General features: G+C 49.6%; 1 protein-coding gene across 1 annotated transcript; it reads right to left on the reverse strand.

The window, feature by feature from the left end:
- Positions 1 to 10438: 10438 nt before the first annotated feature.
- TEX44 (testis expressed 44) lies at positions 10439 to 11851 on the reverse strand. Its single transcript, XM_012434046.2, has one exon. The coding sequence runs from the start codon at positions 11813 to 11815 to the stop codon at positions 10574 to 10576; it is 1242 nt and encodes a 413-aa protein (XP_012289469.2). The 5' UTR covers positions 11816 to 11851; the 3' UTR covers positions 10439 to 10573.
- Positions 11852 to 17126: the final 5275 nt, after the last annotated feature.

Raw genomic sequence — 17126 nt, forward strand, 5'->3', positions numbered from 1 at the left:
TGAGTATTGAGAGATCTGAGTGCCTTGGCTCTTGCCAAAGCACGTGGTTAAAGGAAGGTTCTGGTTGTGTGCAGGGCGTTCACAGGCAAGCTTGTGTGTCGTGGATGGGCATGCCCCAGGGCCCAGAGCCCAGTTGTGGGTTCTGTGTGGTCTTAGGCAAAAATCAGACCCCATCTGGTTTCCTGGCCTATTTTTGTGGGAAAGGCAACTTTTATCTGTTGGAGAAACTTCAGATATAGGAGGGACAGGGCTTAGGACAGTGACCCCTGCAGTGGGGACTTAGGGGAGCCATAAGAGACAGGCTGCTTTGGGTCTCTCCTTCCCCTCTCTGGGAGCATCCTGCTCTGAGAGGATCCAAGCTGGGCCAACCAGGGTCCCACCCCCTAGGATGGATCAGATCCAGCCGGGGAAACTGAGACTTTCCTCTTTGGTCTTTCAAGGGCCAGCCTATGGGCCTGGAGCCTCCAGGAGCCACGGTCCTGGCAAGGAGCAGAAGGCTGGCAGAGAGACAGAACCTCAATGGCAGGTGGAGGACACAAGTGATGGGGACAGAGTCCTGGCAGCACTGAGTTCCTGCTCCCAGCATCCCCACAGCCAGTCCCACCTTAGCCCTTCCTGACCTAGCCCATTAATCCGGTTTGTGCCTAAGCTACTACATGCTGGGTTTCTGTCACTTTCAATTAAGAGGCTCCTCACTAGTACACAGATCATGTGGAAAATCCCAGTAAAAGAAAACTGGCAGCCGGGCGCGGTGGCTCACGCCTGTAATCCCAGCACTTTGGGAGGCCGAGGTGGGTGGATCACGAGGTCAAGAGATCGAGACCATCCTGGTCAACATGGTGAAACCCCGTCTCTACTAAAAATACAAAAAATTAGCTGGGCATGGTGGCGCGTGCCTGTAATCCCAGCTACTCAGGAGGCTGAGGCAGGAGAATTGCCTGAACCCAGGAGGCAGAGGTTGCGGTGAGCCGAGATCACGCCATTGCACTCCAGCCTGGGTAACAAGAGCGAAACTCCGTCTCAAAAAAAAAAAAGAAAAGAAAAGAAAACTGGCGCCGGTGGCTCACGCCTATAGTCCAAGCACTTTGGAGGCCAAGGCAGGCGGATCACCTGAGGTCAGGAGTTCAAAACCAGCCTGACCAACATGGTAAAACCCTGTCTAAAAAAAATAAATAAATAAGAAAACTGGCATTTGTCACATGCCCATTGTTGTTGTTGTTTTTTTTTTTTTTTTTTTTTTGAGACAGCCTTGCTCTGTCGCCAGGCTGGAGTGCAGTGGCGCAACCTTGGCTCACTACAACTTCTGCTTCCCAGGTTCAAGTGATTCTGTTGCCTCAGCCTCCCAAGTAGCTGGGATTACAGGAGTGAGCCACCATGCCCAGCTAATTTTTTTATTTTTATTTTTCTGAGATGGAGTTTCTCTCTTGTCACCCAGGCTGGAATGCAGTGGCGCAATCTCGGCTCACCACAACTTCTGCCTCTTGGGTTCAAGCAATTCTCCTGCCTCAGCCTCCTGAGTAGCTGGGATTACAGGCATGCACCACCATGCCCAGCTAATTTTGTATTTTTAGTAGAGACGGGGTTTCTCCATGTTGGTCAGGCTAGTCTCAAGCTCCCAACCTCAGGTGATCCACACGCCTCAGCTTCCCAAAGTGCTGGGATTAGAGGCATGAGCCACCGCACCTGGCTGAATTTTTGTATTTTTAGTAGAGATGGGGTTTCACCATGTTGGCCAGGATGGTCTGGATCTCCTGACCTCTTGATCAGCCCTCCTCACCCTCCCAAAGTGCTGGGATTACAGGCATGAGCCTTACCTGGCCATATGCCCATTGTTAAATGCTGTTTTTGAAAAATATGCATTATTGCCAGACACGGTGGCTCACATCTGTAATCCCAGCACTTTGGGAGGCTGAGGCAGGGGGATCACCTGAGGTCAGGAGTTCAAGTCCAGCCTGGCCAACTTGGTGAAACACCATTTCTACAAAAATCCAAAAATTAGTCAGGCATGATGGCCAGCGCCTGTAATCTCAGCTACTTGGGAGGCTGAGGTGAGAGAATTGCTTGAACCTGTGAGATGAAGGTTGCAGTGAGCTGAGATGGCACCATTGTACTCCAGCTTGGGCAACAGAGTGAGACTCCATCTCAAAAAAATAAAATAAAATAAGAAAGCATTATTGACCACAGCATCTCTGTGAGGCAAATGGAAGACCCATTTTGCATATGAGGAAACTGAGGTTTGGAGATAGTAAGGGCCACAGTGTCCAGTTGTGCAGGATTCCACAGGGTGGGCCAACCTGCTTCTAGGCACAGGGTCAGTGGACCTTGCCTGTCCTGAGACCCCCTCAGCCAGACTCCACCCATGGAGACCTTTACTCTGTGGCTGGGTCCTTCCTGGAGGACCCTGGGCCTCCTGTGGTCTGAGTCTTGGAGCACTGTTATATTGCTGTGCTGTTCAGCTCTGGCAGTCACTCCAGTTGGAGGGTCTGTGCCCCTCAGTCCTTGTGCCCCTCAGTCCTTGTGCCCTTTTTGTCCCCTTTCTTTAAAAAATAAAAACAAATACTTTTCTTTTTATTATTATTTTGAGGTAGGGTCTCACTCTGTCACCCAGGCTGGAGTGCAGTTACATGATCATTGCTCCCTTGGCCACTTGCCCTGGCCTCAACCTCCTGGGCTTAAGTGATCCTCCTGCCTCAGCCTCTTGAGTAGCTAGGATTACAGGCATGTGCTACCACATTTGGCTATTTTTTTTTTTTATTTTGTAGAGAAGTAGAGATGGGTCTCGCTATGTTGCCCAGGCTGGTCTCGAACTCCAGGGCTCAGGTGATCTTCCCATCTTGGCCTCTCAAAGTGCTGGGACTGCAGGTTGAGCCACCGCACCGTTGGGCCCCCCTGGTGTGGGCTGGTGGTGCCTTCCCTCCAGCAGAGGGCACAGTCTGTGTTCTTAGGGACTCTGGAAGCTCAAGAACAAGTCGGTCTAGGACAGAGGGCTACCTCTTAGCCTGGGCAGGTCTTTCATTTAAATAGTTAAATATGTACTTCAGTACTTCATTTACCTCTACACTTTATCACATCCTCCTTGAGGGACTGTCCTATATGTGATCACTTTATCACTTTATTTTGGAGACACTCTTTTTCCCTGATAGAAGCTATACCTCATCCAGCCAGACCTATAACCTGGATTACAGTCGCATAGGAATTTCAACCAATTAGCCGCAGGCCCACAGACTAAACGAAAATATCATCCTACATTCCTGCCAGCAGAGGTGTGTTGACAAAAATAAAAAGCGTATATATTGTGCTTACAAAGCAAGTACAAACACTAACGAAGATTTGGTTTCTTTACCATTCTCAAAAGTTGCCTCAAATTTTTAGCTTTTTTTTTTTTTTGAGACAGAGTCTCGCTCTGTTGCCCAGGCTGGAGTGCGGTGGTGCGATCTCGGCTCACTGCAACCTCCACCTCCTGATTCAATTGATTCTCCTGCCTCAGCCTCCTGAGTAGCTGGGATTACAGGTGCACACCACCACACCCAACTCATTTTTCTGTATTTTTAGTAGAGACGGGGTTTCATCATGTTGGCCAGGCTGGTCTCGAACTCCTGAGCTTGTGATTTGCCTGCCTCAATCTCCCAAAGTGCTGGGATTACAGGCATGAGCCACTGCACCCAGCCAAATTTTTAACTTTTAAAAAAGAGACACATTCTTTTTTAATTTTTTTAAAATCTTTAAAGTTTTCTATGTTTTGAATCCCCCTCATTGCAACACATCTCAGGTGGGAGAAATTAGCCGCCTGTGGTGATACATTAGCTTCCCCAGAATGCAGGCCCTGAGCCAGGGTTTGGTGCATGGGATGTTTATTGGGATCACGCCCTGTGAGGAGGAGCAGAATGAAGCTGGAGTGTGAGAGGGAGAGGTTGAGCTGGTAGTGCAGGTTCAATAACAGCCCCAGCCAGCCCCACGGGGGCTCTGGAGCTGCCGTTATCCCAAGCTGGATAGGTCAGGATGGTCAGGCCTCAGACCCTGCACAGACCAGTGTGGGGATTGGGCCACCTGGGACCTCATGACCTTGGGAGAGGTGCTCTCTGCAGGAGCTGAGGCTGAAAGCTATCCAACGTCAGTGCTCCCAGCGGCTGGGGGACCAAGGCCTTCTTTGAGGGCGTTAGGATGGTCCAACCTTGGGGTGGAGGCCAGGGAGGCCAGATGTCCCTTCTGATGGCTGCCAGTACTTGTTGGTGGGCTCCCCTTAGCCATCTCCAGATGAGCTCTGTTGTTAGGACGTGGTGCCTGCCTGCTGGCTCTTGGTCCAGCCTCCGTGCCTATTGGCCAGTGCAGACCTCAGCGTACTTGGCCAATATCTCCTGGCAGAACACACCAGAGAGATGGCTGTTGATCCTAGAGAAATGCTGATTTTGGCTGGGCAAGGTGGCAAACACCTGTAATCCCAGCACTTTGGGAGGCTGAGGTGGACGGATCACAAGGTCAAGAGATCGAGACCAGCCTGGCCAACATGGTGAAGCCCCATCTCTACTAAAAATACAAAAATTAGCTGGGCGTGGTGGTGCACACCGGTAGTCCCAGCTACTCAGGACGCTGAGGCAGGAGAATCACTTGAACCCAGGAGGGTGGAGTTTTCAGTGAGCCAAGATCATGCCACTGCACTCCAGCCTGGGCAACAAGAGTGAAATTCTGTACCAAATATTTTTATATATATATATATGTATATAGTGCTCCCCCTTATTCAGTTTTCATCCATTGAACCAGTGGACCACATGGGGCCTTTGTAGGGGAGGAAGAAGTATATCCTACCCTCTTAGGTTCAGTAGCTGGGCCTGCAAAATAATTGGACAAATGACAGATTAACAGGAGAAAAAGGCCAGGTGTGATGGCTCACACCTGTAATCCCAGCACTTTGGGAGGCCAAGGCAGGTGGATCACTTGAGGTCAGGAGTTCAAGACCGGTCTGGCCGACGTGGTGAAGCTCTGTCTCTACTAAAAATACAAAAATTAGCCAGGTATAGTGGTGCACGCCTGTAATCCCAGCTACTTGGGAGGCTGAGGCAGGGGACTTGCTTGAATTTGGAAGGTTGAATTTGAATTTGCTTGAATTTGAATTTGAGGTTGCAGTGAGCCGAGATCGTGCCACTGCACTCCAGCCTGGGCAAGAGAGCAAGACTCTGTCTCAAAAAACAACAACAAAACTGGAGAAGGGCATAAACGTTTTCTTTGATGTTAAAAGTTTTGCTTTTTTTGTTTTTCAGATTGGGTAGACCCCTACACCAGAATAGGTTTCGGGTGACTTTCTAATGTTAAAAGTGTTTGTTACCTGGCATGGTGGGGGGGTGCTGCATGGAAGAGAAACCCCACAAAGCAGGCCTGGTGGCTTTATAGCATTCTAACAAAGGACGATAAATTTGTAGAGAAGTGACAAGGCAAAGGAAAGTGGCTTCTGGACTTTTTAGGGGTAGCAGGCTGTGGGAAGGTAAACATGGGGACACTGTGACAGATAGGCTATTTAGTAAGGCTTGTCTGTGTAGGCGCTTCCTGGTGCCATCTCTGTCTCCAGTGATAAAGCTGTTCTCCCCTGCCTGGTATGGAGGTTGGAGGGCTTCACAAGGAAATGTGCACCCTGCTTTTCAGGCAGAAAGCTCATCCCGTCTACTTTTTCTCAGTTGCCTTCAGCTCAAATAATCCTTATGCCAGAGGGTATATTTTGGGGTGGTCCCCTATGCCCTCAAGCCCAGGTCCCCGTGAGGGGCTGGGTCACCCCTACGTGTGGACTGCTCCTGTGTTTTAGGAACTGCTTCCTCTTCTCTTGCCTGTGGGATGGGACCTTTCCCCAAGCTCCTGTCTTTGTGCTTTATCTTTCTCACTCTATAATGTTTCCTTCAGCCATCCATCCTGAGCTGGAGTGTACCCTTTCCCTCTGTGTCAGACACCTCAGCTCTGAGCCTGCAGCCCTGACCGCCTCCCCAGGTGTGATAGTACCTGATGCCTGGGGGTCCCCTCGGAGACCATATGTTGCCTGGGTGGGTTTGCCCACACAACTGTTTACCCCACAGCAAGGAGGGGAGGAGCAAGAAGAGCAAGCAGGGAGGGTCTGTCCAGCAGACACTGGACTGAATGGGCTTCCGGCCAGTGGTGGGGCCCTGGGGACTCAAAGCAACCAATGGGGCGTGGCTGCCACAGCCCCTGGGGGACTGGGAACTTGGCCCTGGAGAATGCAATGCAAGGCAGAGTTCTGTGGTTCCACTGAGGCTTCACAGCTTTTCCCTGTTCTGGGCAGGAGCTGTGTCCTTGCTGAGTAGCAGTGACCTTTAGGTGTTAATACGAGCCCCTCAGAAACACTTTGATAGGAAAAAGTGTGCTAGCTTGCCACTTTTCTTTCCCTCCCTCCCTCTCCAACAGCAAACACCTAGTGCAAGTAACTGCCAATGTGCCGCAATCACCAAGACGAGCCGGGCGCGGTGGCTTATGCCTGTAATCCCAGCACTTTGGGAGGCTGAGGTGGGCGTATCACCTGAGGTTAAGAGTTCGAGACCAGCCTGACCAAATGGAGAAACCCTGTCTCTACTAAAAATACAAAATTAGCCGGGCATGGTGGCGCATGCCTGTAATCCCAGCTACTTGGGAGGCTGAGGCAGGAGAATTGCTTGAACCCGGGAGGCGGAGGTTGTGGTGAGCCGAGATTGTACCATTGTACTCCAGCCTGGGCAACAAGAGCAAAACTCCATCTAAAAAAAAAAAGACGATTGTGATCACATAGCACTGTTGTAGGCACTTGACACGTGTACTCATTTAATCCTCACAATAGTCCTAAGTGAGGGTACTATTATCACTTCATAGATGAGGAAACTGAGCACGGGGAGATGAAGGTGACACTGTTTGTGGGTGAAACAGTCAGGATTCAAGACAGCTGGACCCAAAGGACACGCTCACTACTACTCTGCTGGCTGTGGGTCCAGCATCCCTTCTGCTGGGAAGGCCCCAATTCTGGTCTGATCCTGGCCCCAGGTCAGGTGATGAGGGATTTCATTCCTGTGCCTTCCGTGATTGGTTCAGGGGAGGGCACAGGCACCAAGCTAGGCCCAGCAGCGTCCTCCCCTGACTCTCTTGCTAGAGCCGGTGGGAACAAGCTTCTCTTTTCTCGGCGGGTAACTGAGACTCAGGAGCACAGAGGGGACCAGCCCCAGGGAGCCGAGCCAGAAAGGCAGAGCCCTGAGGACCAGGCCCTGGCCCAGCCCGGCCCACACCCAGCAGTTGTGCTGGTTGACTCATCTCTTTGCTTAATCGGGTTTGAGTTTGGTTTTTGTTCCTTCTGATGTCTGGTGCACCCTGGTCTCAGTATCTAGCAGTGCCTGGCACATAGTGGGTGTTTAAAAAATATTTGTTGAGGCTGGGCACAGTGGCTCATGCCTGTAATCCCAGCATTTTGGGAGGCCAAGGAAGGCGGATCACCTGAGGTCAGGAGTTTGAAACCAGTGTGGCCAACATGGCAAAACCCTGTCTGTACTAAAAATACAAAAATTAGCTGGGGGTGGTGGCATGTGCCAGTAATCCCAGCTACTCTGAAGGCTGAGGCAGGAGAATTGTTTGAACACAGGAAACGGAGGTTGCAGTGAGCCGAGATTGGGCCACTGCACTCTAGCCTGGGCGACAGAGCAAGACTCCATCTCAAAAAAAAAAATTGTTGAAAGCATAAGTGAGGCTGGGCATGGGGCCTCATGCCTGTAATCCTAGCACTTTGGGAGGCTGAAGCAGGAGGATCACCTGAGGTCAGGGGTTTGAGACCAGCCTGGCCAACATGGTGAAACCCCATCTCTACTAAAAATACAAAAGTTAGCTGGGCATGGTGGCGCACGCCTGTAATCCCAGCTACTTGGGAGGCTGAGGCAGGAGAATCACTTGGACCTGGAGGTTACAGTGAGCCGAGATCGTGCCACTGCACTCCAGCCTGGGTGATGGAGCTAGACTCCGTCTCACAAAAAAAAATAAAAAGCACTAGTGAGCACATTTTGAGGTCACCCTGACAGCTTGATCGCCGTCTGCAGTGGGCCCCAGCTGCTTGATACCACCCTAAGCACTCCCATCACGCCTGCTTTGCCTTTTGTTCTTTTTTTTTTTTTTTGAGACAGAGTCTCGCTCTGTTGCGCAGGCTAGAGTGCAATGGTACCATCTCAGTTTGCTGCAATCTCTGCCTCCTGAGTTCAAGCAATTCTCCTGTCTCAGGCTCCTGAGTAGCTTGGACTACAGGCTCGTGCCACCACACCTAGCTAATTTTGTATTTTTAGTAGAGACAGGGTTTCACCATATTGGTCAGGTTGGTCTCGAACTCCTGACCTCACGTGATCTGCCTGCCTCAGCCTCCCAGAATGCTGGGATTACAGTGGTGAGCCACTGTGCCTGGCTTGCTTTTGTTGCCTCTGTCTGGGAGCCATCCTCCTCCACTCTTTTAGGGACTGGCTTAATTGCTTCTCTGAGAGTCCCCTGATTACTGGGATCTAAATCCACAATCTCACTCCTCTGAATTAATTGTTTTCATGACATAGGGATAGTTCCCATTGCACCTACAGAAAGCAGCAGCTCCTGGGCTGGACGAGGTGGCTCATGCCTGTAATCCCAGAGCTTTGGGAGGCCAAGGCAGGTGGATCACCTGAGGTTGGGAGTTCGAGACCAGCCTGGCTAACATGGAGAAACCCCGTCTCTACTAAAAATACAAAAAATTAGCCGGGCATGGTGGAGCATGCCTGTAATCCCAGTTACTCAAGAGGCTGAGGCAGGAGAATCACTTGAACCCAGGAGGTGGAGGTTTCGGTGAGCTGATATTATGCCATTGCACTCCAGCCTGGGCAACAAGAGCAAAACTCCGTCTCAAAAAAAAAGGAAAAAGGAAGTGGCAGCTTTTGGAGGGAAGTGGGTATTCAAAAAAAAATTTTTTTTTAATGGAGTCTTGCTCTTGTCACCCAAGCTGGAGTGCAGTGGTGCCATCTTGACTTGCTGCAACCTCTGCCTCCAAGGTTCAAGCAATTCTCCTGCCTCAGCCTCCTGAGTCGTTAGGATTACAGGTGTGCAACACTACATACTGCTAATTTTTTTGTATTTTTAGTAGAGATGGGGTTTCACCATGTTGGCCAGACTGGTCTTGAACTCCTGAGCTCAGGTGATCTGCTCACCTCAGCCTCCCAAAGTGCTGGGATTACAGGTATAAGCCACCCCACCCTGCTGTAAAATCTATTTTTTACTTTTTTTTTTTTAAAGATGGGGTTTCACCATGTTGGTCAGGCTGGTCTTGAACTCCCGACCTCAGGTAATCCGCCCACCTTGGCCTCCAAAGTGCTTAGATTACAGGCGTGAGCCTCCGTGCCCGGCCAAAATCTATTTTTTAAATGCTAGAGATTAGTTTACAATTTGAGAAACTATGTAGGTCAAACAACCCATCAGTTGACTAGCTGTGGCCCCAGGGTTCCCATTGGGAGACCCTGGTGGGAACCAGGAAGGGCAAGTGAATGATCCAAGGCCAGGGCTACACATGAAGGCGCGAGGGTGAGAGCTACTGAGGGCACTCACTGAGGGCGGGATGGGAGCAGACATCCAGCTGGGGCATCACTCACCAGGTTATGCTGCCGGGTGCTGCACAGGGTCTAGCCAGAGTGTGGGCTGATGGCTTCCAAAGCAGATGACTGCCCCATTGCTGCACTCAAGGCCTGACCTTGCTACTGCTTTTCCAGATGTGTATCTTCACAGACAAGAGTAAGTACCATGGAAGGAGACCTGGGTCTAAAGTGAGCAACTCATCCTAGTTTGCCTGGGGTTTTCTGGTTGTAAATATGGAAGTCCTACAACCCAGAAACTCCCTTAGTCCGATGCAAGCTGGGACAGTTGGTTTGCTTAGACTCCTGCTCCCTGTGCACCCCCAGCCCCCCAGGGAGAATGATAATGGCAGCCACGGTGTGTGGCTTATCAAGCGCCAGAAGACACCATGCATTATAACCTGCATCGCTTCCCTCTGTCTTACAGCAGCATTGTGGTGTGGATTTATTCTCTCTGTTCTACAGCTAAGTAGGCTGAGAGTGACATGACTCGCCCAGGGCAAGTGCTGGCACTGGAGTTTGAACCCACAGTGCTTTGATTCAGTGCTGTCAACTGCACTGCCCTCTCCTGCCTCTCAGCTTGAGCCTGCAGGGCCAGCCTAGGCCCCAGGGAGGTCTTCTTGGGAGCTTACCTGGGTGGAGGTTCAGTAGGAATAGGTTTTTGCAGGTCTGAGAACCCCCTGCCCACACTGCCCCCAGCTGTGCCCAGGCTCTTCTCTGCCTGCACATTTGCCCCTGAATGGGACAACCTGAGAGACCCTCAGGGGACATTGTTTCCACCCCACCCTCAGACCCCCTGTGCTGTCACCATGTTGCTCACTGCAACCCAAGGGAGGAGACTGGCGCTTAGAAAGAAACGCTTGCTGGTGGTTTATTGCATGGGCTGGGGGAACCGTCCAGAGCAGAGGTGGGCAAGGGAGCAGGGCGTGAGGGTCCCAGGGGCCCTGGAGGCCACTGAACCAGCCCTTCGGGGGTTCCTGTGCGGGGCTCTAATCGTAGTTGGGGTCAGCATGGGCCCGGCGTGCGGTGAGGTGGCTGGTCAGATAGCGCATAGCTGAGCGGACGCCCTCCATGGTCCTCTGCTCCACCGTCTCCAGCACGTGGGCGATGGCGCGCAGGGCCAAGCCGGTCCTGGACACCAGCCCGGAGAAGAAGGCCAAGCCGACGCTTCCCAGCATGCTGGAGACCGAGCGCAGGCTGGGCCCCGAGCTGTGCAGCAGGCCTGCCTCAGTGCTGTGGTCAGAGGCCAGGAAGCCCGTGGCCACGGCCATGCCCATGGCAGTCTCGGACCACACCAGGATACCTGCCAGGGAGCTGATGGAGCCCTCGCCCCTGCCCAGCAGGCTGGTCATGAAGCCCACGTAGCCGTTCTCATCACTGGCCATGTACAGGCTGGGGTCGAGGGGTCTCCACCACAGGGCCACCTCGTGGGGGCCAGGTGACGGGGGCACATTGCCTGCTGGAGACTGAGGGAAGAACCAAACCTGCAGGTCTTCTAAGCTGTCCACCACGTTCTCCCCCATGGCCATCGGGGACTCATCGGATGGCAAAGCTTCAGCGTCAGGGTGTGGGGCCTTCGGACACTCAGCTTTCTCCTTTGCAGCCTTGGTGGTGCCAGTGGCCTCAGGGCCACCCTGGCCATCGGCACCGGCTGTGACCTCATCAGCATCACTCCCGGCGGCCGGCTGAGCCTCCACGTGCTGGGTGGACTGTGGCTCAGCACTCGGGGCAGAGGGGGCTGACTCCGGCTCTCTCTTGGGAACACTTGCCGTTTGTAATGTCTTGTCCTTACCCAGGAGGTGACTTGGGAAAACCACTAGACTCTGATTTGTCCTTGCGTCTTGACCCAGCGTGTCCCACATTGGATTCTGGAGGCTCATAGACGTTTGCAGGGGACCTGGGTTTTGGCTAGGAAGCAGGGCTGTGATTTTTCTAGGTGTCTTCTGGTCATGTTCTGGAACAACTGCACCCTTGTCTTTGTCCCCAGATGTTGACATGGCCTCAGGAGTGGCCGTCTGGAAGGAGGCCTGATCAACATCCTGCTGGTCGGTGGATGTGGCAGAGCTGCTCACCACCAAGACATCTGCTGTGAGTGGGACCTGACCTTGGGGCCCTCCTGCTGGGATGTCCTTAGAAGTGTTGTCAGCCACGTTGCCTGGGGGGACCCCGGAAGTGCCATGTGTGGGGCTGCTGGTGGCGCTGGCCTCTACCGAGGGCTCTCCTATGGTCATCTATGCTCTTTGCTACTTGTGGTGGTTGGAGGGAGTGGCTGCAGCCCAGCTGGGCTGGGTTGTCCAGGTGACGAGGTCACAAGGGACTGTGGCCACTGGTGATGTCACAGGTACCCGTAGAGCAAGGGTCCTGAGCCTCTGCAGCAACCTTCCAAGTGGGCTGAGTCTATGGAACAATTTGTCACCAACTTTGTCACCAACTTGGAAAGGGCTGGAGGTGTGTGTATGGGGACAAGTACGGCCACAGGGCTGCAGGAGGAGTGAGAGCTGGGACTTCAACAGATGAGAAGGGATGCAGATGTTGATTCAGAATCAGTGTTGGCCTGGCGCGGTGGCTCACGCATGTAATCCCCACACTTTGGGAGGCTGAGGCAGGTGGATCAACTGAGGTTGGGAGTTTGAGACCAGCCTGACCAACATGGAGAAACTGTGTCTCTACTAAAAATACAGAATTAGCTGGGCATGGTGGCACATACCTGTAATCTCAGCTACTAGGGAGGCTGAGGCGGGAGAATCGCTTGAACCTGGGAGGCAGAGGTTGCAGTGAGCCGAGATCACGCCATTGCACTCCAGCCTGGGCAACAAGAGTGAAACTCCATCTCAAAAAAATAAAAAAATAGAATCAGTGTTTATAAGGGACCCCTCCTGGCACCTTTCTGTCTACTCTGGTGCCTCAAGACCCCAATATAAGCTGGGCATGGTGGCTCATGCCTGTAATCCTAGCACTTTGGGGGGCTGAGGCAGGTAGATCACCTGAGGTCAGGAGTTTGAGACAAGCCTGGCTAACATGGTAAAACCCTGTTTCTACTAAAAGTACAAAAATTAGCCAGGCGTGGTGGCGGGCGCCTGTAATCCCTACTCGGAAGGCTGAGGCAGGAGAATCACTTGAATCCGGGAAGTGGAGGTTGTAGTGAGCTGAGATCACGCCATTGCACTCCAGCCTGGGCAGAAGCAGACTCTGTCTCAAAAAAGAAAAAGAAATTTTTTTTTTCTTTTTTAAGGCATAGAGGTGACAAGAATATATAAATCATGAGAATTATGCTAATTTGTTTCTGAAGGAAATGACAAACTTTCCCCCAGCTTTGCTGAAGTGTAATTGACAAATAAAAGGTGTATATGTTCAAAGTGTACAACCTAATTTGATGTGTGTATACATTGTGTAATGATTAGCACAATCAACCAGCACATCCCTCACAATACAGAGTTACTGTGTGTGTATGGTGGGAGACAGGAGTAAAGACACTTAATATCTGCTCTGTTAGCAAATTTCAACTAAACAGTACAGTATTATTAGCTATAGACACCGTGCTATACATGAGAGCCCCAGAAAATATTCCTTTTTTTTTTTTTTTATGAGAGAAAGAAAGAAAGAGCAAGAAAAAGGCAGAGAGAGAACAGGATTCTTGCTCTATTGCCCGGGCTGGAATGCAATCTAAAAATAGGTATTAAAAACCTCTTTTATGCCAATAATTGTGCTTAACAATGGAGACATGAAGGAATAAGGGAAGAAAATAACAAACAGCCAACCAATATTTCATTTAAGTCTGTGAAATGCTATGCAAATGCTGAAGAGTGATTTACTTCCGATTATGTGGTCACTTTCAAAATAGGTGTAATGTGATACTGAGAAAAATGTATGTTCTGTGGACCTGGGGTGAAGAATTCTATAAATATTCACTAAGTTTACTAATTCCAGGTCTAAGTTCAAATCATAGATGTCCCTATTCATTTTCTATGTCGTTGATCCGTCGAATATTAACAATGCGGTGTCAAAATCTCCCGCTATTATTGTGCGGGAGTCCAGGTCTCTTTATAAGTCATTAAGAACTTGTCTTATGTATCTGGGTGCTCCTGTATTGGGTGCATATATATTTATAATGATTAACTCCTGTTGTTGCATTGATCCTTTTACCATTGTGTAATGTCCTTCTTTGTTTCTTTTAGTCTTTGTTACTATTAAAGTCTATTTTGTGAGAGACAAAAGTTACAACTCCTGTTTTTTTTTTTTTTTGTATGTCGTTGCTTGTGAAATAGATCTGGATACAGAGTACCGATGGGTTTTGACTTTTTATTCAATTTACCTGTGTCTTTGATTGGGGCATTTAATCCATTTAAATTTAGAATTAATATTAATATTTGTGAGTTCAATATTGTCATTTGATGCTAGCTGGCTATTTTGCCCATTAGTTGATGTAGATTCTTCATTGTAGAGATACTCTTTATGTTTTGGTAAGTTTTTGGGATGACTGATACTGGTTGTTCCTTTCTGTGTGTAGTGCTTCTTCTTTCAGAAGCTCTTGTAAAGCAGGCCTGGTGGTGATGAAATCTCTAAGTGCTTGCTTGTTTGTGAAAAATTTTCTTTTTCCTTCACTTATGAAGCTTAGTTTGGCGGGATATGAGATTCTGGGTTGAAAATTCTTTTCTTTAAGGATATTGAATATTGACCCCCACTCTCTTCTAGTTTGTAGGGTTTCTGGTGAGAGGTCTGCTGTGAGTCTGATAGGCTTCCTTTATGGGTAACATGACCTTTCTCTCTAGCTGGCCTTAGAATTTTCTCCTTTATTTCAACCCTAGTGAATCTAGTGATTATGTGTCTTGGAGTTGCTCTACTTGAGGAATATCTTTGTGGTGTACTCTGGATTAGCTGGAGTTGAGTATTGCCCTGCCTTACTAGGTTAGGAAAGTTTTCCTGAATAATAACCTGAAGAATATTTTCCAACTTGGATTCATTCTCTTCATGACATTCAGGTACACCTACCAATCGTAAATTAGGTCTTTTCACATAGTCCCATATTTCTTGGAGACTTTGCTCACTCCTTTTTACTCTTTCTTCTCTAATCTTGTCTTCTCATTTCATTTCATTAAGTTGGTCTTCGACCTCTGATATCCTTTCTTCTGCTTGATCAATTCGACTGTTAAAACCTGTGCATACTTCGCTAAGTTCCCGTATTGTGTTCTTCAGTTCCATTAATTCACTTATATTCCTAAGTTGTCAATTCTCGTTAGCATTTCGTCAACCCTTTTTTCAAAGTTCTTAGTTTCTTTACATTGGGCTAGAACATGTTCTTTTAGCTCACTAAAGTTCCTTATTATCCACTTTCTGAAGCCTAAATCTGTTATTGGAATGCACTCGTTCTCCATCAGGCCTTGTTCTCTTGTTGATGAGGAACTGTGATCCCCTGTAGAAGGAGAGGCATTCTGATCTTGGGCATTCTCAGCCTTTTTACGCTGGTTTCTTCCCATCATTGTAAGTTCATCCACCTGTCGTCTTTGTAATTGCCTACTTTCAAATTAGGTCTCTGAGTGGATGTCCAACTTGTTGATTCCCAGCGCTGAAATCTGAGCAACCCACTACCAAAACAGCGGCATTAAGATTTGTCGGTGCTTTTCTGCCTGAGAATCTCCGGTCTGGCTTCCCTCTTGAGTCCCTTCTTCAATCAGGTTAATGTGTGACTCTGCCTTCCCAGAGCTCCAAATGTCAATCCAAAGGGGACCCAGTCTTGTTCACTGTGCACCAAGAACTGCCGCACCAGGGTGCCGGCAAAACCGTGATGCCGGCCACAAGAGTCGCCCTGGCGACCCGTGGGGCTCCTCCGCTGGGAATCTTCTGGTCTGTGGGTAACAAAAATTCATCGAAAGTATGGCATCCTCTCGTTCTGTGCACTTTCTGTGGGAGCTACAATCCCAAGCTGCTAGTGATCAGCCATCTTGGATCCAAGAAAAAGAAATTAAGAAAGACCCTAATTTAATCAGTTTCCTGCAGGGAATCATTTTCCCAGCAGTGAGAGTAGGAATAAGCAAAAGCCAAGGGCCTGGGCAGCTCCTGACCAGCTGTGGCTGCGGGGTTAACCCTTTTAATGTAGGGCAAAAATCTCCATCTTCTCCTTGCCCAACCGGTCTGGGAGGGCAGAGAATAATAAAAGGTCTACAGACCTCTGAGTAGTCCTTGGAAAAGGATAACCCCGGATAAACCTACTTGTGCCTATGGTCATTAAGAAGATGGTTGGAGGAGGCCAGGCATGGTGGCTCATGCCTGTAATCCCAGCACTTTGGGAGGCCAAGGCGGGCATATCACGAGGTCAAGAGATTGAGACCATGATGAAACCCAGTCTTTACTAAAAAATACAAAAATTAGCTGGGTGTGGTGGCGCATGCCTATGGTCCCAGCTACCTGGGAGGCTGAGGCAGGAGAATTGCCTGAAACTGGGAGGCAGAGGTTACAGTGAGCCGAGATCGTGCCACTGCACTCTAGCCTGGCACCTGGCAACAGAGCAAGACTCTGTCCCCCCCCCAAAAAAAGGAAGATGGTTGGAGGAAAAGGCTCAGTCTGTTGTGTCTGTGCTTCTCCAGGGGTTATCAGCTAACATTTGGTGACTGCTTGTGGGCAGAAAAAGGATCATGGCATCCTTCCCATCACCCATCACACACAGGCATGCTGAGCCTCACGGAGAATAAATGACCTAAAGCCACACCACTAATAAGCACTGAATCTGGGATTTGAACCCTGTCTGGCTTCAATACTAAGCCTTCCAGCACTCTCTCTATGGGAAGTAGAAAGTTCCTCTTTAAAGTTTCCTTTCTTGTTAAAGAATAAATCATAAGTGTGCTAATAACTCTTTGTTAAGCCCTATCCTATGTAGCTGTTAGACACGCCATGCTTACAGGCACGTAGTACATTCTATGTCCTTGTACTTTAACCAAGATATCTGTGCTGGACATGCTCACAGTCATGTCCCAGCTCTCCATTGTTTTTACCTGTTTAGAAAAGTTTTAAGTTGTTAGCCTATCAGGTTTTAGTTTAGATTGTGAGGTCTGGCTCCAGCCAACAAAGATCAGACACAGACACCCCAAATGCATAAGGAATAACTTTGTCTGTTTTCCTTGATTCATTGTACTTTTGTGACAAGATGGTTAGCAAGAGTACCCTTCCACAGTCCAGGAAGTAAAAATTGCGTTGCTGAAAGATCCTTTGTCTCAGTGCTGATTTTTCTTTGTGGCACTGAGCATCTACTTCCAACACTCTCATACCCAGGAGGGATATTAAAAATGTTGCATGAGTGGCTGAGCACGGTGGCTTATGCCTGCAATCCCAGAACTTTGGAGGGTCAAGGTGGGAGGAGAGCCTGAGCCCAGGAGTTCAAGACCAGCCTGGGCAATGTAGTACGACCCTGTCTCTACAAAAAATAAAACAAAAATTAGCTGGGCATGGTGGTGTGCACCTGTAGTCCCAGCTGCTGGGGAGGCTGAGGCCCAGGAGGAGGATTTCTTGAGCTCAGGAGTTCAAGGCTGCAGTGAGCTATGATCACATCAT

The sequence above is a fragment of the Aotus nancymaae genome, unplaced genomic scaffold, assembly GCF_030222135.1.
Source record: "Aotus nancymaae isolate 86718 unplaced genomic scaffold, 86718_ANA_hifiasm-v0.15.2.pri h1tg000008l, whole genome shotgun sequence".
Classification (NCBI taxonomy): Eukaryota; Metazoa; Chordata; class Mammalia; order Primates; family Aotidae; genus Aotus; species Aotus nancymaae.

Excerpts from the sequence above, each read along its gene's own strand:
- TEX44 (XM_012434046.2), bottom strand. The coding sequence starts at position 11,815 with ATGACCATAGGAGAGCCCTCGGTAGAGGCCAGCGCCACCAGCAGCCCC.